This window comes from Brassica napus, chromosome A7, assembly GCF_020379485.1.
Source record: "Brassica napus cultivar Da-Ae chromosome A7, Da-Ae, whole genome shotgun sequence".
Taxonomy (NCBI): domain Eukaryota; kingdom Viridiplantae; phylum Streptophyta; class Magnoliopsida; order Brassicales; family Brassicaceae; genus Brassica; species Brassica napus.
This window is the reverse complement of record NC_063440.1, coordinates 8,551,205-8,575,030: the sequence shown is the minus strand read 5'-3', so window position 1 is coordinate 8,575,030 and position 23,826 is coordinate 8,551,205. Positions and strand designations below refer to the sequence as shown.

The 23,826-nt window shown below is 37.3% G+C and overlaps 4 protein-coding genes and 1 pseudogene across 6 annotated transcripts; 2 read left to right on the top strand and 3 right to left on the bottom strand.

The window, feature by feature from the left end:
* Window positions 1–2,441, top strand: LOC106450595 (bystin). The gene is made up of 10 exons (XM_013892279.3): window positions 1–309; window positions 374–535; window positions 651–780; window positions 858–894; window positions 986–1,304; window positions 1,377–1,456; window positions 1,534–1,581; window positions 1,670–1,816; window positions 1,894–1,966; window positions 2,049–2,441. The coding sequence occupies exons 1-10, from the start codon at window positions 232–234 to the stop codon at window positions 2,178–2,180; spliced, it is 1,206 nt and encodes a 401-aa protein (XP_013747733.1). The 5' UTR covers window positions 1–231; the 3' UTR covers window positions 2,181–2,441.
* Window positions 2,442–5,153: 2,712 nt separating this feature from the next.
* On the bottom strand, window positions 5,154–9,136 carry LOC106450592 (LRR receptor-like serine/threonine-protein kinase RGI1). Its single transcript, XM_013892274.3, has 2 exons — window positions 6,042–9,136; window positions 5,154–5,835 (listed from the first exon to the last, which is right to left on the bottom strand). The coding sequence occupies exons 1-2, from the start codon at window positions 8,935–8,937 to the stop codon at window positions 5,315–5,317; spliced, it is 3,417 nt and encodes a 1,138-aa protein (XP_013747728.2). The 5' UTR covers window positions 8,938–9,136; the 3' UTR covers window positions 5,154–5,314.
* Window positions 9,137–14,138: 5,002 nt separating this feature from the next.
* On the bottom strand, window positions 14,139–14,956 carry LOC125576109 (probable pectate lyase 15). The gene is given in 7 exon segments (XM_048735479.1): window positions 14,139–14,304; window positions 14,373–14,461; window positions 14,464–14,478; window positions 14,481–14,509; window positions 14,588–14,691; window positions 14,780–14,853; window positions 14,905–14,956. Coding segments are annotated over 7 exon segments (489 nt in total). The 3' UTR covers window positions 14,139–14,178.
* Window positions 14,957–15,103: 147 nt separating this feature from the next.
* On the top strand, window positions 15,104–20,250 carry LOC106450593 (annotated as a pseudogene).
* Window positions 20,251–20,502: 252 nt separating this feature from the next.
* LOC106450598 (probable pectate lyase 15) lies at window positions 20,503–23,341 on the bottom strand. Of its 3 annotated transcripts, none has more exons than XM_048736547.1 (7): window positions 23,103–23,341; window positions 22,959–23,012; window positions 22,451–22,516; window positions 21,583–22,225; window positions 21,393–21,496; window positions 21,174–21,312; window positions 20,503–21,085 (listed from the first exon to the last, which is right to left on the bottom strand). In XM_048736547.1, the coding sequence occupies exons 1-7, from the start codon at window positions 23,213–23,215 to the stop codon at window positions 20,861–20,863; spliced, it is 1,344 nt and encodes a 447-aa protein (XP_048592504.1). In that variant the 5' UTR covers window positions 23,216–23,341; the 3' UTR covers window positions 20,503–20,860. The 3 variants fall into 3 exon arrangements, with proteins under 3 accessions (XP_048592504.1, XP_048592505.1, XP_048592506.1); XM_048736548.1 differs by having other exon boundaries at window positions 22,468–22,516; window positions 23,103–23,308; XM_048736549.1 differs by lacking the exon at window positions 23,103–23,341 and having other exon boundaries at window positions 22,468–23,003.
* Between the last annotated feature and the right edge of the window lie 485 nt (window positions 23,342–23,826).

Below are 23,826 nucleotides of genomic sequence, written 5' to 3'. Positions count from 1 at the left end.
GGGTGAATAGGGCAAAACCAATTTTCAAAAAAAAAGGAGGTTAGTTTTGTGTTTGACTTTAAGTTATAGGTCAATTTTGCAAAAATCCCAAAAAACTATCCCATCTTTTATAATATACTTATAGATATTTGGGGGTGGTGGTGAATTAGTAAAAGAGGCAGCCATAACAACAAGGCTAGGTCAGCGCGAGAGCAGTAAGGTGATTCTCTCTGCCTTCTTCGACCGTTTCGAATGGGGACAAAGAGGAACTTTAAGGCAATCTCCGTTGCTGCCGCCTCCTCAGCGATGAATGGTTGCAAAAGCCGGAAGGTGAGAAGTGTCGGATTCTTTTTGTTGACTGATGGAGTTTCTGTAATAGTTTTGTTTTGTTCAGCTAACGGAGAAGATCCTGAAGGAAGCGTATGCGCAGCAAAAGGAAGTCGAGGATGAAGAAAACGCCCCCATGAGCGCCTTCTCCTTCAAGCAACCATTGTATGAGTTGGAAGATGTTATTGATGATGATGTTGACGAGATCCAGAGCCAACTTGATTACCACGTAAGATTTTTTCTTCGCAATCGTTTGTGTTTATATGACACTGTATATGTAACATTAGCTAGCTGTGGTTAGGTGATTGAGATTCTTATTGATGTTTCCGATAAAATTTTTCAAGGAGGATATGGAGAAAGAAGAGAAGTTATTACTAGATGCCTTCTTTAACAAGGATGGGGCTTCAATAGCTAAACGTCTCTCAGATGCTATTACTTGTTCCCTTGAAGATAAACAGCATGTTGCTGCTACAGGTTTTTGCTTGTTAAAGTCCTTTGTTTTTTTTTTAATTCTTCTGTATGATGATTAACTGGCTAATTCTCACTCGTAGGCTCAGCTTGTGTTTCAGAAACTGACTACTATCCAAAGTAAGGCCTCTCTTTTTTACCCTTCTCCTTGAAGAATTACTTCCACAACTTCAATAAACTGGTTTTGTCTCTGATAAACTATTGCTTGCAGGCTGGGAGAGTTTATGAGTCTATACACACACGGCAAAATGCCGAAAGCTCTGAACCATCTTACTAGACTGGAAAACTGGGAAAGTTTATTGAAGTTGACTCAACCAGAGAGTTGGTCCCCAAATGCAATGTACAAGGCTACAAACATGTTTGCCTCCAGCACCAAAGCTGAACGCTTCTATGAACTTTTTCTTCTTCCTAGGGTCAGAGAGGATATCAGAATCCACAAAAGGCTACATTTTTGTCTCTACCAATCTTTGAAAAAGTCACTCTTCAAGCCCAAAGGATTCTACTGTGGGATCATACTTCCCCTCTGTAAGGTGTGTTTTTTTCTTTTCTTTTCTTTTGTCCTGACTTTTCTCTAATATTAACTTGCATATTTTTTTTGTTAGTCTGGAACATGCACCATCCCCGAAGCTGTAATTATAGGGAGTATAATACACAAGTTTTCTATTCCTGAAAAGTTTTCAAGGTAACAAGGATTTACCTTTATATTTGCCAAATTATTGAGCACATAAAAACAAAATTATTCATGCACATGAACTGCAGTGCCGCCTTGGTTTGTTTGGCGGAGATGGAGTTTCTTGGCACAACAAGGTAAATGCCAGCCTATACCTTACACGTACATATGTTATATCTTGTGCCCTTCTTCGGTTACATTGTGTTTTTGTTTGTGGGTGTATAGTTACTTCATGAAAGCTATCCTGGAGAAGAAATATGCGCTGGCTCATCTGGCCATTGATGCGGTCGCTGCTCACTTCTTGAGATTTCGTAAGGAGACTAAAGTTATGCCGGTCATTTGGCACCAAACTCTTCTCGCCTTTGTACAACGGTAAGGAATAACAAGAAGAAGAAGATAAAAAGAGTCTCACTGTAAGTCATGTCAAGTGTCAACCTCTTCTTTTGCAGGTACAAGCATGAACTAAGAAAGGAGGATAAAAAGAGTCTCACAAGTCTACTTGAGAAGCAAAATCACGAGCTAGTATGACCACTTTCCCTTGTCTAATCAAAATACGTTCCTCTCTTTTTTATTTTTATTTAAGCCGTGTTTACCATTAATGCAGATTACTCCTGAAATTGTGAGAGAGCTTATTAGTAGCAGAAACCGTGGAGAGATGGAGGATAATTCACATTCAGCTTCAACGATCAAAGAAGACTGGTTTGACATGCCACAAGTTCCAATGGAAGAAGACTAGTAAATTAGTAGTTGTGTTATTAATCTTGAGTGAACCTCTTTTGTTTTGTGTCTAAATTACTATTTATGCTATAAGACTTTTGCGGGATTATTGACGTTATATTTGTGTTTCGGTGAGAGTTGGTCTAGCTGATTTTACAACGGGGGGTTATTAATGGTTTCTCATTTTGTCACAAATGTGTTCCATTTAACCATTTTGTTTATTTGGAACGTCTATGTGTTTTCACAGAACATGTGCTATATGAACATTTTTTCAAATGTCTTTAGTTTGAGATGTTCCCAGGGAGTGATTATAAGTAGAATGTGGAACATGTGAAAATTTATGTTCGGAACTTGGTTCTCAAATTTGAATAATTTGTCGATTTGTAATTGGGTGCATATTGAAATGCTGTTTTTGTTGTCAAATAAACCATATAGTACTTCGTGGGGTTTGGTGAGTAGTAGTGTGGGCCGCTTTTAACATTTATCTGTAGTTGTGCTTTCACTTGAGTCCAAAATTCCAGTTGACTTGCATCGCAAGTGTAGAATTTGAAGTTGAGAAATGTTGGTCTTCTATTATTAACAGATAGAAAGTGAAAGCAGAGAGAAGCAAATGCTGATTGGGGAGAATCTCTACGGGAGTATTCTGCAAAGTTGAAGACGTCTTGGAGGAAGAATAAGTAGCAGAAGATGTGAATATACGAAGGCACGTAATGTTTCGAGAAGCGTTGAAGTGAGCGAAAGGAAGAGTAATGTTGTGTGTTTCTAGTTCTTGAATACTATTCCCTCCCTCTGTTCCAAAAGAGTTGATGTTTGTTTTAGTTCATGACAAAAATTAAGATATACATCACTAAAAATATAAATTTAAACTAATTTAGTCAATCATCAAAAAATTATAAAATATTATCACACATTTTCAATAAAACTAAAACTAAAAATAATAAAAATATTTAAATATTATATATTTTGAAACATTAAAAACTCTTCAAACATCATCTACCTGAGTATATATCATATACCAACACTAATTTTTTGAGCAAATATATTCGTAGTGTTGTTGGTTTGAAAAGTGAAAATTGTAAGTGGGTCATTATCACGTAGTCTTCTTAGTGAACTCAGCACAGTAGTGATGGTCTAACCGCACATTTGATATTTAGAAACTGCAAACGGATCAATTTGTCTTTATCTCAGTGCCATTTTATTTTAAGACGGGTCTTTCAGTAGTCCATTGCCAATTGTCAAAGCCACAGTGACTAACTTACTGAAACACTTTTTGCTTTATCTTCGTTGACTTTTAGTTTTCTGAGGCACTTCCTTCTCAAAAGGCGTGGGAGTTAGACCATCATTATCTCAGGTCCTTAAGTGGAGTTTTTAAAAAAATCAGTGATTTATTTAAATCAAAAGTAATTAAAATAGCAGTAGTCGATCCTTAATAGAAGACTTTGGAAACCGATGTAGAGTGGGGTTTTTAAAACACGTGTCAGAAAACCCTGAAATTTCAATTTTTTTTCTCTCTCTTTTCTTCTGTTTCTCGTCGTCTCCTTCTCCTCTAGGCTTCTTCGTTGGACGATACAAGCTCCCCTGAGTTAACAACAAAAGCACTCTTCTTTCGTTTCTTCAGCTACCAAATCCTCTCTCTCCAGGTTTGTATCTGATTCATCTCTAATCTCTCTTTTGTTTCCTCTGATTCGCGATTCCACTTTTTTTTTCCGATAAATGACTGGTCTTTGCTTCAATTCATTGGGTTCTGGTTTAGACCATAGATACTGTTAGAAAGATTAGTACTTTATTCGATTTGAATGATATATACGATGCTTGTAGATCATGTGTGTATTAGCCTAATAGAATAGCATCATCTTGAAGCTCTTATGCTTGTTCTGTTTCGCTTGTCTGTAATTTGTCACTTAGGTGGAAAATAAAACAAGACCAGTACGGTTTGCTTGAGATTAATAGATTATATCCTTATATATAGGCTTTGTAACGAAACTATGAGACTGTGATTTCTGGGTTTGTATGATATGAGTGTATGGTGCTGATATGCAGGACATGACAAAGGAATAAAAGTGGTTACGTTTTGTATCAGTCACGTTTTGTATGCTTCTGTGGGAGCAGCAACGTTTTGTATCATCGGCCTAGTGAAGAAGTGTCATTGTCGTCACTCACGTTTTGTATGCTAGTGTATTATCAGTATACAAACTTGTATCATTGTCGTCATATTCTTCATTCTCAATCTTTTCAATGTTTTTTTGTTTTTCTTGTTATCTTTTCAATGTTTTTTGTTTTGTTTTGGGTATATCATGCTTAATGATCTAGTATGTTTGACAGCTTGTAACACACCTTGGTGTTTATCCGAGGTGATGTTGCGTTCACAAGCAAACTCACTGACGAGGAGGCGAAATGGATCATGGAGACGGCTCAGTCGTTTTACTTGAACGACACTCGGTACAAGCTGCTCGAAAGGTAATAAAAACTGAAACGATTCTTGTGTTCTTGAGACACGCTTGTATTAGAATTGTTTTTGTATGGTAATAAAAACTACATCACCAAATGGTTGAGAATACTTCTCTTTTGTATGATTTATATAATACAAACTATGTGTATACTGATAAGAACTGAAGTGTATATTGATGAAGAATCTCCCAATAACACTTCTCTTCATTCTTGAATCCTTCCTCCTTTAATGTGTTTCTTCTTTCTCCAATCCTATTTAATTTTTTTTTTTTAAAGAAATCTCTTATTAAGAAACTCCCATTAGAGCAAGAAAACTAGGTGATTCTTAACTAAATTCCTTAACTAAAATTTAATATTTAAATAATCATTAAGAAACCTAATGGGTTTCTAGGGATAATCATGCTCTTACCATTCTATAGAACAATACTCAGTTTTGATTTGGTTTTTCTACATTTTAAACCAAAAACCAATTACCCTGTATTGATTTTGAACCCTCTAATAAGGCACAATTTCATGCCACCCTTTGCTAATCACAATTTCATCAGATTACTGACTCACATTTTCTCATTATATTCTTGTTCTTTTTACATCACATTTCAGAGACTTAAAGTGATAATTAAATAAAATGTAAAAAAAAAAAGAAGCATTTCTCAAACAGCACACAAAAGCTTTCTTCTCACGGAACTCTCAAACTCTATATATGTATCACTCAATCGAAGAAGTAGGGGAGTAAAGCAGAGAAGAAGCCGAGAAACTAGTATTGTTACTCTTCACTATTCTCTCTTCTCGTCTCATCTCTTTAGAAGACGAAGCTACAGCCACCGTCATCTCATTCTTACTACCTTCTTCCTGAGTTTTCGCAGTTGGCGGGGGAGATTTCTTGAGAAGCAAGTCAACTTTCGCGTACTCTTCACGCTCTTGCTTGATCTCCTTGAGCATAGCCGCAACGTCTTTCATGGTGGGTCTCTCGTCAGGAGACGCGTTCACACAAAGCAAAGCAGTGCCCAACACTTGCATCATCTCATCAGCTTCAGCCTCGGTTCTAGACCTCAGGCTCGAGTCAAGAACTTCGAGGCTGCCTCTATTCTGCCTCACCCAATCCACCAAGTGAAGACCTTCGGGTACCGTTGGGTCTATAGGTTGTTTCCCAGTCAACACTTCAAGAACCACCACACCGTAGCTGTAAACATCACTCTTCTCTGTAATCTTCATGCTATAACCATACTCTACAGAAACGCACACACATCACGTTTATTATACTTCTAAGTTCTAACCAAACGTACTACAACTATATACTTAAAAACTGTTAATGTATGAATGAAGTCTTACATCAGTGGTAGTTTGAGAAATAATTAATTAAATATAAAAAAAAAACTAGCCAATCTATTTATCGTCAATTGATTTTAAGTTGAAACTTAGTAGATGGACATACCTGGGGCAATGTAACCATAAGATCCAGCAACGGTATTAGAACACCGGCCAATGTCACCCTCATCAACAAGCTTAGCTAAACCGAAATCCGCAATGTACGGTTCAAAATCAAGACCGATCAAAATGTTATTGGCCTTGATATCTCGATGAACAATGGGCGGGAGGCAATCATGGTGTAGATAAGCTAAACCTTGAGCTGCACCAAGCAAGATTCTGTATCTAAGATCCCAATCAAGCGCAGAGCCTCGTCTCTCATGAAGCAAACTCCCCAAGCTCCCATTAGGCATGTAATCATACATCAAAAGCCTTGTGTTCCTGTTCCAACAACATCCAAGAAACCTAACGATGTTCTTGTGTCTGATCGTCCCAAGTGTTTTAACTTCCGCTGAAAACGAATCTCTCACGTTTTTATCAGGCTTCTCGTCGTTACCGCCGTTAACCATCGCTGGCCAAAGCTTCTTTACTGCTATAACGTCGCCGTTGTCCACGTCAGCGCGGTACACTACGCCCGAACATCCTTTACCGATCACGTTAGGCTCAACCAAACATCTTATGATCTGATCTACCGAGAAGTTGAGCTTCTGAAACGGTGTGAACTGCCATTTATATGATTCTCCAAGCTCCGAATCTCTTTCGCGTTCGTTGTTCCTCCTCGCTCGGATCACCGCAACCGCGCCGAGAATCATCAACACAACCGTCAGGGAGATCAAAAGCGCCAGTGCTAACCTGAGGTTTCTTGCGCGAGAAGTTTCCTTATCATCCGCAAGTCCGTTGCTATTGCCGTAAGCGAGAAAACAAGAATCTTTAGTCGACGTGGAACAGAGCTTCTTGTTTCCTTCGAGATCTTGAGGAGGTAACTGTCTGAAAAGCTTGTTGTCCGGAAGGTAACCAGAGAAGCTATTGTAAGAGATGTTGAGAGAGACGAGATTCTCGATGTTGGCAAGTGGAGCAAGATCTCCTTCGAGCAAGTTGTGGGAGATATCAAGAATCGAGAGCTTGTTGAGAGACGCAAACTTCGAAGGTATCTTCCCAGAGAGTCTGTTACTACTCAAGTTCAACGCGATTTCAAGATTCTCAATATCTCCTAGCTCCGAAGGAATCTCACCGGAGAGCTCGTTGCTTCCGAGATCAAGAAGCTGCAGCCCTGAACACATACCTAGAGAACCAGGGATCGAACCCGAGAACAAGTTCTTCCCCAAGATCAGTTTGTTCAACGACACAAGCCTCCCCAAACTCGCGGGAATCTTGCCTGAAAGCTGGTTAGCTGAAACATCAAGAACCTGTAAACCGGACAGAGAAGAAACCGCGTTAGGCAACGAGCCTTGAAGAGAGTTGTTACTAAGATCAATCATCTGCAGCTCCGAGCAGCTTCCTATCTCATCAGGAACCTTCCCGTGCAACCTATTGCTCGACAAGTCGAGAAAGTTCAGCTTCTTGAGTGAACCAACACCAGAAGGTATCTCTCCAGTGATCCTGTTGAAACCTAGCCTCAGTCTCACCAGAGAGCTGCAGTTACCAATCTCTTGAGGGATGGAACCGGAGAGAGAGTTTGAGATCAAGAGAAGCTTCGTGAGGTTCCTTAGCATAAACAAACCGGAAGGGATTGTTCCGGTTAAGGCGTTACGCGATAAATCCAACGCTTGGAGATCGGTACAGTCTGCTAAACCGGGAGGGATGCTTCCTTCCAGCTGGTTGGACCAAGCGAAGAATAGAGTAAGCTTCGTGAGCGTTCCAAGCTCTGTCGGTATCAGACCGGAGATCTGGTTCTTGTCGAGCTGTAGCTGAACAAGACTCGAACAGTTGGAGATAGTCGTCGGTATCGAACCGGAGAAGTTGTTGTCGCTGATCATAAACTCTTCGAGAAAAGACAAACGACCGATGGAGACGGGAATCGAACCGGAGAGGAGGTTTAGAGACAAGTCTATCATCTTGAGGTTGCTGCAGTTTCCGATGTCTTCAGGGATACCACCGACGAGACTGTTCTGCCATAGGAACAGCTGTTCGAGCTTCGCGAGCTTTGATATCTCTCGAGGGATTGAGCCGGACAAGCTGTTCTCGTACAAGAAGATGTCCACTAGCTCAGAGCAGTTGCCTAACTCTGGAGGAATCTCTCCGCTTATCATCGTTGTGTAGATAGAGAGTGTTTGCAGCTTCTTGAGGTTTCCTAAAGAGGAAGGTAAGTTTCCGGAGACGCTTGTCTCTGCTAAGCCGAGAACCGTTAGGTTAGAACAGTCTCCGATCTCCGGTGGGATCTTCCCGGAGAGTTCTTTGTTTCCTCCGATTCTTATTTCTTCAAGGCCTGAGAGCTTCCCTAGCTCCAATGGGATGCCTCCGGTGAGGAGATTATCGAAGAGGATCAAGCTCTTGAGTTTGGAGCATTTACTGATCTCCGGTGGGATTCTCCCGGTGAGCTGGTTGGAGTTGAGTATTAGGGTTTCTAGGTTACGAAGCTTGCTTAGGCTCCAAGGAATGTCTCCCACTAAACTGTTTGAGCTTAGGTCGAGAACCGTGAGGGCGAGACAGTCGCCGAGGCTCTCCGGTATAGTCCCGGTGATGTTAGCGCCGGAGATGGTGAGTTTCTGAAGAGAATGAAGCTCCGGGAGATTCTTGGGCAAGGGTAGCTCGACTTGGACGGCTTGAATGTCGATGTCGGTGACGAAGCCTTGAGGTGAGCATGTAACGAAAGTCCAGTTGTTGTTGCAAGGAGTGTTGTCGGCTGAGTTCCAGTTGAAGAAAGAAAGAGAGGAAGGTGTGAGAGGAGAAGAGTGGAGCCATGAGTAGAGGATAGAAGCTTCCGGGTTTTGCTCTGCATTAGAGAGAGAGAAACACAAGATGAAGATGAAGAATGAAGAAGAAGAGATTAAGGTATGAGGAGACGACATTTGCCTCAAAATCATAAAAGAAGAGTTTTAAAATCTCGGGGTTAGACCCATTTAGGGTTTGGTGCCTCTCTTCTCTCTATCTCTGTGCTCTCTTGAAATCTGGTTCTTGCTTGGTTTAAACTCAAGCGTAGGAAGAGAAATACAGAGTGTTCTAATACTTGGGGTGTTTTTATTAAGAGAGGAGAAAGAGTACAAAGGAGAATGGGGAAACACAATGCCTTGAGATCAACAACAAAACTGCACCACCCCCCACCTCTTTGCCACCTCACCTATATCATGCCCCCTATCTATCTCTTTTAACTTATTTTAATGCTAATTAGTTTTTTATTTACTACCCATACTGAACTAGTATTCATTTTTATCTGTATCTTACTGTTTTGTGTTACTGAACCCATTACCTCTAATCTTATTATGATTTGTTATATTTATGAGTAGATAAATTAGATACGTTCCTCCATTTTACTGTTGGAGTTAACGAGTTCACTTGCTCAATCCCCAAGTAAGTGGTTGTATCGGTGATTATTCCCTGTGTTTTTTACTAGTAGTATATATTTTAATACTACTCTACTAGCTCCACTGCCTCTGATAATTGTTATCTTGTTGACTGACTGCTAGTCAGAATATCATAATATTAAACTTTGAAGTTAACAAAAATATGTATTCTTAAGAGATAGGGTCAATATAAAGAATACCATACACAAACACTGAAACACATTGTCTTCTTCAAATCAGTAGTTACTGTACTTGAATCCAAGTTTGAAGTTAATGTTAATTGTCTTAAGATCAGTAGTTACTGTAAATGAATTCAAGTTTGAAGTTAATTTATTAGTGTTATATAGTATATTACTTTCTTCAGTATATAAATCCTAGAAATTAACTCTCAAGTCGGTCCAAGGCCAAAAAAGAAAAACAGACTATAACGTCACTCCATGTCCATGCACACGGGACACCTAAAATCTAGATTATGTAACGTTTTTAGTTGTGTCTTCATCGTCTGTTCACAAGTAGTTTAGTTTATGTTATATTAAATAAAATGAGAATCATTTGAAATAAGAGGACTAGACTTGTACACTTTGCTAGATCCAATGCATTTCCCATTTCTAAAAGTTAATTGGTTATTATACAAGGGTGTCTAGTGGATCCGTAATAAACAACGGTACATATTCAAATACAAATGAAAAATAGAAACCCAATAATATTACCGTCTTAATTTTTTGTTACATTCCGAGTTTATATCATCTTATTTTCTATTCATATTATAGAATTTAGATTGACTTCTATTTATTTTCTTTCTACATTCCATTAACCTATTCATCAATAAGAACAATAATAGCAATTTCTAAAGAGTATACAAATATAAAATAGGGCTATTGACCAAGAAGGAAGGGTATTCAAAACTTAAAAGAGAGAGAAGATAAATAACATACTCAAAGTAATATATATTAGAAGGATATACAAATCAAGTGATAGATTAAGAAAATTCTATATGATAAAAAAATTAAGAATAAATGCGGCATTACTTTTCACAAAATGTGGGAAATTAATATGGACCTTGTGGGTTAATTTTTCATTTTAAGCGAAAGTGAGTTTAGCATCTTTAGTTCTTTACACTTGTGGATTCATAAAGAAATCGAAAGAGAAGCCAAGGATGGGTGGGTTTAGGTTTAGGATGGAGAGGACAAAACAACTATCCCTGATTTTGAGGTTGCCTCACGTGAGCACAACGAGCTTCACTCATTCTCACCTACTCTCACTACTAGGGGCATTGCCCCCGCGCAAGCGCGGGGTTGTGGACAAAATTCTTGTTTCATCTCAATATTTGCTAGGGTTATTGTAGTTGTGAATTTTGCGTTTTGAGTTATTTTTCAAGGTTTTTTTATTGTTATAGGATTAGAGTTGTGATGATGAACTGTGTATGCATTGTTCTCCACTTATGAAGTACTAAACTATGTTAATAATGTGATTTATATAGTTCGTGTTGTTGTTTGTTGTGCCAGTGAGACTTATTGTTTGTTTGTCTTTTTAATTTGTTTATTGTACTGTTGAAAGTACATAAATTATATTAAAGTTGTTGAAAGTACCTTTTGTTTCTGGATATTTTTTCTCCAGTTTAGTTGTGTAAGTTGTGTCTATTAAGTAATAATTTTTATTATCTTTATTATATTTGTTATATGTTTTTATTTTATTTTTAAACTTGTTGCTCTTACCGGACATTTAAAACAAATACATGAAGACTTGTAGAAATAACTATAAAATGATTGATAGTTATGAGTATTTAGGTTTTAATGAGTTTTAAACGAATTTATGTATTTCTCATAAAAAAAATAATAGCATTGACATGTTGAAATTGGGCATGTAAGCTATTTTTATAAGACAAGAGGAGTGAGCAGGTGGAGATGTTGTTGTCGCCTTTGTGTCTGTCGGGATTATCTCTTGTATCTCCTGTTGTGGTTGTGTTTGTTTATCTTTTATTTGATGGGTAATATGTAAACAAAAATCATTATTAGATGTATTTATCAGAGTTCATAACTTACTCTGCTTTTTTGTTCAGGTAATTTCACTGATCTTGGTTGTCGTCTTCGTCTTCTTCATTGCGAAAGTAAGTTTGTAAATTGTTACATAGCTGGCCGTGAAGTTTGTATTTGTTTAGCTGACTCGATTTATGTGTCGTTGAGTATTAGTTGAGGTGATTGGTTTGATATATTTATTTTGAAGTTTATTTTTAAGATTAGACAAAAAAGAGAAGTAATTATTAATGATTCGTCTTTTTTGGAATTCTAATTTTTGGTGTTTTGATTGTTTAGGTTGTTATGGTTTCTTTAAGCTGTAAAATAAAAGTTTGTGTAAAATTAGTTTGATAAGTAAGAGAGATAAGTAGACGACCACATAATTTGGGTAGGAAATATTTTTGATTATTGATGTTGGCACAATATTAATAATAATATAAAGATAATTGTTTGTTGATTGTTTCTTACGGATCAATGAGGAGACGGATAACGACTCAAGTTGTTTCTTTGCTAAGGTCAGAGCCTTGGACATAACGGATTTTCCCAACCACATCTGCGAGTTTAAATATTAGTTATGATAACGAAACATATTATAAATCCAGATGCAATATGATAATATATATGGGAGTTGTAGGTTTGTGTTCGCAATCACTTAGAAATTGTCAACAGTCTAATAATGATTGGAGATTGATCTCAGGAGCACCCGTGATGACTTCATCAATAATAGTTGGTGAGATGAAACAAATGAGGAATTGATGATCAATTATCTTGTACATGCTTGAGCACCTAGCAACCTCAAAACGATCGACTTTCACAATGGAACCGATTTTTAAAGATGTCATGTAATGATTAGCATGTCAGGCCGGAAAAAAACCCATGAATCACGAAATCGGCAAATAATATTATTTAACAAAGAATCATGAAATCAATTAAAAATAATTATACTAAATAAATGTGATAAATAGAAGATTAACGTGATGAACTTTATTTAAAAATGAAACTCATAATACACTTGTATGCATGGCCCACATAGAAAACCGAAGAAGCAAAGGTTTCCAACTTTCATAAATATATATTAGTTGCGGCCATCATTGTACAAAGTATTCTTTAGCTTAGTGGTATAAATGTTGGTGTTTATAGTTCAATAACCCAGGTTCGAACCACATACTTGACATTTTTTCAAACTTTTTAAAAGTGGGGCCCACTAAAACGCTGAGGTGTCATTTCAGGAAAGACTCAACTCTCCTATTATATTATAGATTATAACTTCTCTTTTAGTACCTTTTTAATCTTTTTTTCTTTAATTCCCATTTACATTAGCACATACAAAATTACATTTCGCAACTATTTTACTAAACCAGATGAACATTGCTCTGCTTAGTTTATTGGTTATGGTCGTATAACATTTTTGTGTCTTATTTTTGTTAATAGTTAGTTACATATGTACTTATTTTCCCAAAAAATATGCAAGTGTATATGGGAAGTGTGAACTTTGGTTCTTTAGCGTAGATGTGTATGTATATGTTTTATTAACCGGCACATGACAGACATTTAAGTCTTTACTATATTAGTACACTTTTGAAAAGATTAAATAAATTAAGGTAAGTACAAAAATAATTAGCGCACCATGAGCCATTATTACAAGTAAACAAAGAAAATAAAGGAGAAAGTGACTACAAGGGGCGAAGAAGAAGGAAAACAAAAGTTAAACGGCGCAGTTTTAGAAATAAAGAAAGAAGAAGAAGTGCCTTGTTTCAAGGGTCTTTGCCTCGGGAGTCTCTTCTATGGAATCTCTCCATGTTTTTGTTTATTTTCCCAAAATGTTCTTTTCTTTTTAACGTTACCATTTACCACTTAAGTAATCACAGATTATATACTTAACTTTCTGTTTAAGATTAATAATAAACTGTTTTAGTATTTTGAAAACGACACGTACTAGTTAACTTATAAGCGAATCAGTCGACCAAACTTTGGATTCAAATGCTTGTAGTTTTACTGTAAGAAAGAGACGATATTGATTTTTTTTGGGCAAATATTGATTATTCCCATGGAGCGTAAGTGAATATAAGGGGCTAATGAAAAGCCCGTACTAATATGTTTCAAGGCCTACTAATCTATATTGCAAGTAGATAAATCTTTAAAATCTTGCGTCTTCTTGTACAGACATTCTTTTTGTTAGAACATTTTTGTGGGCACTTTGAATTTTGTTATGCCATGAGCATAGTCCTGGGCATAGCCAGATGAAACATTGGCCTCAAACCTTTAATTCTTTTGAAGAAAGTTACATAAATATAGACTCCTAAATTTATAAAAAAAAATTATTGAAATCTTTACTAAATCGTTTACAGCCCCCAAAATCTCATAGTCGGTCCTGGTTAAGTCGGTATGAAATGGTTTGTGTCTTGCTACTATAAGATCATTTCAATCAAGTTGCAAACACATATCAACAACATTGTGAATCAATAAGACATGGATCAAATCAACTACAATGTTTAGGTGTGCATATCGTAAGAGCATTAAGCTAGCAAATATATTCTTACATTACAACTATTAACTAAATCCGAAGAGAATTGATCAACGCTTCTTGTCCTTGCGCTGGCTTCTTTTTAGTCAAGAAGAAGCAAGCCCAGATTAACCAAATTCTCTACCATGGAAAAAAGAAAAAAACTTTCACATTTTGACAATACGTGTCAAAGGGGTTAGGTTTTTTTAAGAGAGAAGAAGATTGATATTAGTAACAAGGTCTGCCTCAGCGGCAACCAAGTGCACCTGCAGTAGAAGAAGTGATTGAGTCGACCATGGAAGCTGGTCTAGCTGCTAAGCTCGAGGCACTTTCATAGCACTCACTTGTTTCTGTCCTCACCCTTTTTGTAACCTGTCCAGGTACTTTTTTTTTGAGATTTAAACTCATAAGACAAGAAGAGGGAGTTTAAAGAGTTAAACCTCCTTTGCATAGAGGTTCTTGGGAGCAGCATATCTATTACCTTGACTGTTTATAGTTACGTTTGCGCTTTCTCCAATCGGGTACATTTCCAGTGTGTGTAATCGTGTTCACCACATGGAAACATGCATGCCTACATCTGCAAAGTATAATAACTATATTATGGAAATGTATTCACTACTGCCTCACGCAATACAATGTGAATTTGTAGATCTACCTTGGCTTTCTCTGTCTAAGTCCTTCTCCAAAATGGTTATACACAATGGTCACTTTCATAATCTTGTCTTGTGTGTACAAATCATTGTTTCCTAGCAACATGACCTGCCTCCACAAAGTAAAATTCTAAAAAAAATCAGTCTTATGACCAAAGCGAAAACAAAAGCAGAAGGTGTTAGCTTTTTTCTTTGACCTCATTGCGGTGAGTGAGATGGTTTTGGAAATCGTTATAGATAATAGATATATGTAGTTTTTTTGTTATATTAACTGCGGTGCGGTGATGTTGGTAACATTTGAAACTTTAATAGCTTCTTTTACTCTTTGACATAGACACCAGCTTTCTTAAATTGCCATCATGGCCATGCACCATTTTGGTCCATAGAAAATAAATGGCGGCTTGAATGAGTGAGGAGTGAGGAAGATACTTGTATCCGAAGGTGTAGAATCATGATAAGACATTACACTGAATAACACATTAAATAATAATATAAAAGGGGGGGGGGGGGGGGGGGTGTGAATATCAAGGAAATTTTGTATATAGGTTTTGAATATAACTTCAAAAGAAATATTGAGATATCCAAAAAAATAAAGCAAAGGAATGGATTCCGCTGAGAATGGTTTGCTCGTGGTGAAGGACAAAGAAGAAGATGGTTTTTTCTTAGAGATGAGGAGTCTCGCATACTTCGTGGTCCAATGGTTGCAGTAAACTCTTCTGCCTATTTTCTTCAAGTGATATCGATAATGATGGTTGGTCATCTCGGTGAGCTTTTCCTCTCAAGCACTGCCATTGCAGTTTCTTTCTGCAGCGTCACCGGTTTCAGCCTCGTGGTATGTCTCATTTTGTATCTCTCTCTGTTATATATTTCCTTATTGCTTTCTATATAAGTCTTTCGTTCCCCTAGTTCGGTTTAGCTAGTGGGTTGGAGACTTTATGTGGTCAAGCAAATGGAGCTAAGCAATTCGAGAAGCTTGGAGTTCATACATACACAGGGATTTTGTCGTTGTTACTTGTGTGTATTCCTTTGTCTGTTCTATGAAGTTTCATGGGTGATATACTCTTACTTGTTGGGCAAGATCCTCTGGTTTCTCAGGAAGCAGGGAAGTTTGCAACTTGGCTCATACCAGCTCTCTTTGCTTACGCCATACTGCAGCCGTTAGTTCAATTTTTTCAAGCGCAGAGTCTGATTCTTCCTTTAGTTGTGAGCTCAGTATCTGCTATATGTTGCCACCTCGTCCTTTGCTGGACCTTGATCTTTAAGTTTGGGCTTGGGAGACTCGGTGCCGCTATTTCGATCAGCATTTCTTACTGTTTAAACGCGACTGTACTTGGATTGTACATGGTGTTTTCTTCCAAATGTAGCAAGAGCCGTGCAACTATCTCCATGATCAGTGTGTTTAAAGGAATGAGAGAGTTTTTCCGGTTTGGAATCCCATCTGCATCTATGATTTGGTATTAAATACCCCTTTTGTTCTTTTAATTTGTTAGTCAAAGAGTACATTTAACGTTTGAATTTTTTTTAAAAAAATCTTGAATTAGCTTCGAGTGGTGGTCATTCGAATTTCTTGTCATCCTTTCTGGGATTTTACCAAATCCAAAGCTAGAAACCTCTGTTCTCTCGGTGTGGTATGTTCCTTACCTTTTAAATGACTATTTTGCATTGGAATGGAATATTTATCTTATACACTCAATTGCTTCCTTTCTTCTCTAATAGTCTAACAACAATCTGCTCGTTTTACAAAGTACCCGAGAGTCTAGGCACAGCAGTGAGGTTCTTGTTTTAGTACCTATCATCTTTTCAGTTTTATGTAAAATGGAAGTATCTTAAAGCTTAAACCTCCCTCTCTGATTTATAATTTATTGTTGTTTGCAGTACAAGAGTTGCGAACGAATTAGGAGCTGGAAACCCGAAACAAGCAAGAATGGCCGTCTACACATTTGTAGAATCAATAATGGTGAGTGCAACAATCTTTGCTGCAAGAAACATGTTTGGTTACCTGTTCACCTCTGAAACCAAAGTTGTGGATTACGTTCGATCAATTGCTCCACTGGTGTCTTTATCTGTCATATTTGATGTCTTACATGCTGTCCTCGCGGGTAATTAAATGCTCTATCTCCCTCTCTCTCTCTTGCTTGACTCTGGTCATTAACAGAATGAAGTGAAGGATTGAAACAGGTGTGGCTAGAGGATCAGGGATGCAAGATATTGGGGCTTATGTGAACCTGGCCGCATACTATCTCTGTGGAATACCAACTGCTATTATATTAGCCTTTAGGTTTAAAATGGGAGGAACTGGACTCTGGATTGGGATTACTGCTGGGTCATTTGTACAGTCTGTTTTACTCGGTCTTATCGCTACCCTCACCAACTGGCAACAACAGGTTAGGAACATGAACAAAATGTGCTATGATACAGTTGGGTTTCATGGTTAATTTTGATAGATATTGATTAATGGATTTTGTATTAGGAGATGTCGGTGATTACAAGATCACCTAGAATATATTTCCATGTAACTATTAGTAAAGTTAGCATTAATGTATCCTATTCTATTATGCAAAGAACTTGCTAGACAAGTTATGTATTTGTATAAAGCGTATGGGCTAAGTTAATAAGATGAAAGAAACCATTATACTACTTAGGTTTCCTCCAAACTTGACATTTTGAGAAAATAAAAGTGAATGTGAATGTGATGTGATGCTGTCTAAATATTGGCAGGCTAGAAAGGCGAGAGAGATATTGATGGGTGATGAGATTGAAGAACACAATAATGAAGAACATTCAGAGATGATAAGCTAATTTGAAAGACTTCAATCATTTCTCCATTTAGTGTTGTGCTATTAATGGTGCAAGAAGGAGTTGAGCATCAATAAATGTTATCCTATCCATCTTCATCCGTCATCTGGTCATACCCATCGCAAAACAATACATTTTGGGGAAATCTATTATATAACAGGAGAGTTTCTCTCCTCCTGATGCGACACGTCAGCGGTCTGTGGGTCCCACTTTTTAAAAGTATGAAAAAATGTTTAATATGTGGCTCGAACCCGGGTTATTGAAATATAAGCATCCACAACTATACCATTGCACTAAAGGATACTTTGTACATTGATGGTCGAAACTAATATATATTATAAAGGTCGGAAACTAATATAATATTGTGGACCCCACCTCTTTTTTTTTAATTGATGGGTAACGAACGGACTTCGACAAAAAGTGGGCTTTGGGATTATTAATTTTCTGTTTATTAGGTTTTGTATCTGTCCAAAGTGGTGATACGGACAAAGCTAAGAAGATTAGGGAAGCCACCATCTTCACCATCTCCTTCGTCGCTTGCGATTCCCCTTCCGGCAATTAGCTATTATGGTCGATCTTTAAGGCTCTACGCACGTTTTGCGCCTACCAAACGCTTAGTTTCTCCTCTAACGCCTTTGGAGCTCTCATATATATAGAATCCCTCGAGGTAAAAGCTCCATCTTGTCTCAAATGTTTCTTTCTCAGTTTTCCGATCGCTTTACTTTCTCACATCTGTCACGAAAATGACTTATCCATCTGCTCCAGCCGCTTCAGCCGCCGTTCCCTACTCCACCTTCAACTCTCTCCGCCTTGGAAAGTCCACTCAGTCCATTGTTGGTCGGCTCATCCGATTCTAGGATTCCAGGAACATTAACAAGAATGGAGAGTTTATGGGCATCGCCATTCTCCTCCTTGATGAACTGGTGATGATTGTTTCTAACTTATTTTTTATCACTTTAACTCTGCTTTGCTTATTCTTTGTTCATATATGAAACATGTCTTCATCTTTTTGTTTTGGTTTTGTCTATGAGTTTTTTTATGAACAACTAATGAATGAATTCACCATTCTCCTTCAGGATTCTGTGATCTACGGTTTCATCTCTGCAATCTCCAAACAAAACAGGAAAACTGAATGAATTATTTTTTTAGCAACCAAATCTAAAAGAAATAAAAGACATCTTACTTAACAAATTAAAACCTTTTCTTTTGCAGATTCCGACGACGACGAAGCACCGGAGGACCAACGACAATGGAATGATGCGGACGAAGCCTAACTGATGTAAGTAAACTCTTCTTCAATAACGCATCACACTATTAACGCTCCCCAATCTCACAAACTTAAGCTCTAATCATGCCAGGGATCCCACAAGTGATGCTGTCCCGACGACGGAGAAAAAAGAAAGAAAGATAACCTAACGTTTTTTTTTTTCAGTTTTTAAGTTCAAATCATGTTTTAGACATAGAGCCCAACATAATTTGAGCTCAAACATTTTAAACCCACAATTACTTTTTCATAATGTAAAAACGTCAACCTTCGTTTATGTTTTGTTAAACTATTTTAATCTTTATGTTTTGTTAAACTATTTCACACAGGGGGCATATCTCCTTAGAAGGGGAGCCACTCGCCATGATGCTTCCAGTTTCACCATTCTTGAAACTCTTATGAACCACAAAGCCAATATAAGAGCTTTGTTTCAATCCAACGGCTGGATTTTGTCACAGACCACCGCTAAGCCTGAAGAGGGAAGAGAAGTGAAGTGCTGCGTTTTGGAAGATGGTTACTTGGAGTTTACAAGATGAAGATGGAACCCGTGACGAGGAAGACGAAGAGAAGTGTTACTTGGAATATCCTAACGTTGAGGATGTAGACAATGTGTGATCTTAGCGATGAAGATTAGTGTAGCTTTAATATATGCTACTACGGTCCTTGAGCTCCCTAACAAGTACTAGCAAACAATGTGTATTTTGAAAAAATAAAATATTTTGTAATGCAAGTAGTTTAAAACTTTGAGTATTTATTCAAACAAAGGATATATACAGAGTTGATAACTTGATATGGACCCCCAAATAAGTTGGTGCTGCGCTGTCACAATATCTGTCTTTTTAATTTCATATACCTGACGCAAGCTTCTTCATCTTCTTCTCTTTCCTTTTTCGTTGTTCCACGCTCTCTGTTTCATGTTTAGGCATTTTTAACATTCTCTATATTTTACCTTAATTATACTTTTTTAATTTTCTTTCCGTTTTGGAAGATGTCTCTAACTTGAGTTAATCGTCAAAAGGTAGGATCAATTTTGTTGTCTTACTTCCGATAAATTTTATTCTTTAATTTGCACAAATCTTAAACAACACCAACATCCCGTAAATCATACCACCCCAACGATATTTAAAGTAACCAGCTCCGCGCTTGCGCGGGGTCTCAGCACCTAGTGTTATTAAATAGCATTAAAACATGTTTATGTTCCAAATCATCATTTAAGATCAAAAGTGCCAAATTAGCTCATTAATGTGTAAAAAAAATTATACTCGTTCTGTTCCCCCGAAAGAAAGATTTTCTAGAGTATTCACGCATATTAAGAAAACAATTAAGTTTTTACAATTGAATTTATTATTTATTTTACTATACATTTTCCAATAAATATCAACCAATAGTATCCAACCAATTCATCCTCTTTGTATTCAAACTAGTCAAGCAAATCGCATGCCAGGGTCTGAATCTTAGAAGATAGATGAGCTGAAAGCCAAGATTGAGATGTCTGATGAAGAGAGATAAAAAATCAGAGTACTTTGTGAGAGATCAAAATGGGCACTCTTATCAGGAATTTGCTAGTGATGTTCAATGAGCATGCTGATGTGAACTACATTGGTGGTCAGGGGAACTATCACAACATGGGTTTCAATCAGAACTTTGAGAACCATCAGAATCTGTTGTCTTACAGAAGCAATAATATGGAGAACCCCAAGGATCAGATTTACCCTCCTATGTAAATCTGATTACAAACAGTTCCAGAGTAAGCGAATAAAAACCATTGAAATTGTTTATATAATTGATTACAAATGATAAACCAGAATAGTTAAATAGGTAAACCAATTGTTCTACTTAACTAACTAGACCAGACAAGAATGATTTGATAATTTGATATGTATTACTATTATGAGATCATTTCAATCAAGTTGCAAACACATAGCAGCAACATTGTGAATCTATAAGACATGGATCTAATCAACCACTATGTTTAGTGTTTAGATGTCCATATCATAAGCATTTAGCTAGCAAATGTATTCTTATTTACTACAAATATTAACTAAGGCCAAAAAGAATTGATCAACGCTTCTTGTCTCTGCTCCTCTTTAGTCAAGGAGAAGCAAGCAGAAATTAACCAAATTCCCTATCTTGGAAAGGATAAAAGAAAAAAAACTTTCACACTTTGAAAATACGTGTAAAAGGGGTTAGGTTTTGTTAAGAGAGAAGTATATTGGTATTAGTAGCAAGGTTTGCCACTGCGGCAACCAAGTGCACCTGCAGTAGAAGTGATTGAGCCGACCATAGAAGCTGGTTTAGCTGCTAAGCTCGAGGCACTTTCATAGTTTGCTGTTGCTCCTTCCCCTGATTGTATGAAAAATGCTCCGTTCACTAGCATGTCTCCTTCTGATCTCCAGTTCCACTTCTTCCACTCACTTTTCTCTGTCCTCACCCTTTTTGTGACCTATCCAGTTACATATTTTGAGAATTAAATCTCATTTGTTTTTACTGTTGAAGCATAAGACAAGAAGAGGGAGCTAAGAGAATCGAACCTGTTTTGCATAGCGGTTCTTGGGAGCAGCATATCTATTGCCTTGACTGTTTATAGTTGGGTTTGCACTTCCTCCAATAGCGTACATTTCCCAATGCGTGTAGTCGTTGTTCACCACATGGAAATATCCATGCCTGCATCTGCAAAGTACAATAACCACATTATGGAAATGTATTCACTACTGCCTCACGCAATACAATATGAGAATTTGTAGATCTACCTAGGCATTCTTTGTCTAAGTCCCTCGCCAAAATGGTTATACGCAATGGTCACTTTCATATTCTTGTCTTGTGTGTACAAATCATTGTTTCCTAGCAACATGACCTGCCCCCACAATGTAAAATTATAAAAATATGTCTTATAAAGCTAATTAACAACAAAAGCAGAAGCTTTTAGTATTTTTGTTTAACCTCATTGTGGTGAGTGAGATGGTTATTGGAAATGGTAACGGCAGTGGAACCCATGACAACATCAACGAGACCATCAGCACACTTAGAGAGAGAGTTGTGGTCAATCCAGATATGACTTGACGCATATATTGAAACAGCATCACCATCAGACATATTCCTCATTCCATAATGAGAAGGCGAGCTTCTGACCATTGCGTTCCCAGTTCTTATACAATCATGAATGTGCAGACCATGAACGATGACGTGGGTTATACCCTGAATGGTGATGCAAGCACCATTGGCTACGTGAACGTTAGCACCGCGAGCATCAATAGTCTTGTAACTATTCATAATCAGCTCTTGTTTCAAGGTTATCACCATATCTCTTTTGAAGATAATCCATAGTGGCTCAACTTGGATGACGGCGTGGCGTAGAGTACCTGACCTGGGAAACTCCATGTCTTCGTCGGTTGGATCAGTGACGACGTAGAAACGCCCGTCACGACCACCAGTGGCGTTACTACCAAAACCCATCCCACAATCGGCGAGGCGTTTACGGTTCATGTGCCAGTTAGGGTCACAGCGCCAACAATCGTCTATTAGATTGCCATTCCCACAGGAGAAGAAACCAAGCTTCCTCCTTTCGGTAATGTTTTGTTCGTTCCTGTGAAGTTCAGTAGTTAGCAACTTACCTTTTCTACTATCTAATCATATTATCACACGCACTATACACTGCATCAAGATGACCAAACTAGTTCTATTTTTGTTTAAGGACTACTTTTGTTTTTGTATTGTTGATTTTACGACTTATGAACATTCCTAATGAATGAAAATAAATGCATTCACACAAAAACACACACCACTTGCATGTATAGAAAAAAAAGCTCACGTCTGAAGGAGGGCAACCTGGTCGGGATCAGCAACCGCGTGTTCATTCAACTCCACACCTTCACGCCTGAAAAGAAAGCCACCCAAAAGAAATGACATAACCAATTAATTTTTTTTTTAAATGTATGGTGTTTTAAAAAATCTATTTTAAAAATTTTCATATTGCTAAAATTATAAACTAAAATAAAATTAATTCATTATTAATAAAATAATAAAATATAATTGCTTATACAGTTTTAATAGTGAAACATTTAATATTGTAAAAAAATAATTTTTTAAAAAATATCTTACATACTGAAACAATATTTCTTTTGAACAAATCTTAAAATATTGAAACAAACAGAGGAATATATCATGTGGAACCCTATATATCAAATTTCTGATAACATGTATAAGACTTTCAGGGGAAAAGGTAAAGACAGAGCATGTGTGAGTAGTCAATAAAAAAAGCAGAAGGAGACTTAGCTTTCTATACACTACACCAGAGAAGAGGACTTGTCCACCGTTACCTGATCGCAATTGTTGAATTGTTAAAGCTATGCGAATCCTCTGTTTTCAGTTTTCTAGGAGGAACAAGTTTCAGAGAAAGAACAAGTTAGTAGACTATCCATAGCTAAAAGACTGAAAGTAGAGAAGAGGAGAGAGGAAGAGACCTCGACAGAGAGACTTGGTTGTTCCGGAGATTCGTCGCTGTGAGAACGCATACGACAAAGATGAGGAGTACGACGAAACAAGCACTCGTCAGTTTCTGAGACGATGACGCCATTGGAGAACCTTCTTTTCTCCCTCTCAATAAGGCTTTCTCGGGAATCAAAGAGAAAATGCGGAGTGAGAATGAATAAGCAGAGAGAGAGAGAGGAGTGAGTGACAGAGTTGCACAAGCTCCAAGAAAACCGCCTTCGTTATTTATTTACGCGAAAACGGACGTTGACGTTGTCGTTATTTGACGCCGCTGTTAAACGGAGCTTCACTCTAGTTGGTGGTTTGGTTACTAAACCAAAACCGGTTGGTTTCTTGTTGAAAGTCACAAATTTTCAGTTTTGTCTTCCCAACACGATGAACCTGGTTTAAACGCCGTTATGTTTGTCAACTAACGCCGTTACTTTAACTAAACTCTCCTTAACTGCTGGTAACCGCCCTCATGTTCTATGGTGTATAATAATATCGCCATTTATTAAAAATCATCTAAAAGTAGAAAGTAGAAAACCATGTTAAAGCGTTGATAAATAAAAAAACCAAGTTAAAGTTTAACAAGTAAACGTCATTATCATATTCTTCTCTTTTTTTTTTTTGTCAATATAACCTGTACTTAAATTTCAAAGTATCATATACATATATTATATGAGGCTAAAACATTATACCGTACAAATTTATTTT

Excerpts from the sequence above, each read along its gene's own strand:
- LOC106450595 (XM_013892279.3), top strand. The coding sequence starts at position 232 with ATGGGGACAAAGAGGAACTTTAAGGCAATCTCCGTTGCTGCCGCCTCC. Across the intron at positions 1,582-1,669 it reads GAGTTTCTTGGCACAACAAG|TTACTTCATGAAAGCTATCC; the intron begins GTAAATGCCAGC and ends GTGGGTGTATAG. Across the intron at positions 1,967-2,048 it reads AGAAGCAAAATCACGAGCTA|ATTACTCCTGAAATTGTGAG; the intron begins GTATGACCACTT and ends CCATTAATGCAG.
- LOC106450598 (XM_048736547.1), bottom strand. The coding sequence starts at position 23,215 with ATGGCGTCATCGTCTCAGAAACTGACGAGTGCTTGTTTCGTCGTACTC. Across the intron at positions 22,226-22,450 it reads CAGGTTGCCCTCCTTCAGAC|GAACGAACAAAACATTACCG; the intron begins GTGAGCTTTTTT and ends TGAACTTCACAG. Across the intron at positions 21,497-21,582 it reads ATCTCACTCACCACAATGAG|GTCATGTTGCTAGGAAACAA; the intron begins GTTAAACAAAAA and ends TTGTGGGGGCAG.
- LOC106450592 (XM_013892274.3), bottom strand. The coding sequence starts at position 8,937 with ATGATTTTGAGGCAAATGTCGTCTCCTCATACCTTAATCTCTTCTTCT. Across the intron at positions 5,836-6,041 it reads TTATGGTTACATTGCCCCAG|AGTATGGTTATAGCATGAAG; the intron begins GTATGTCCATCT and ends GCGTTTCTGTAG.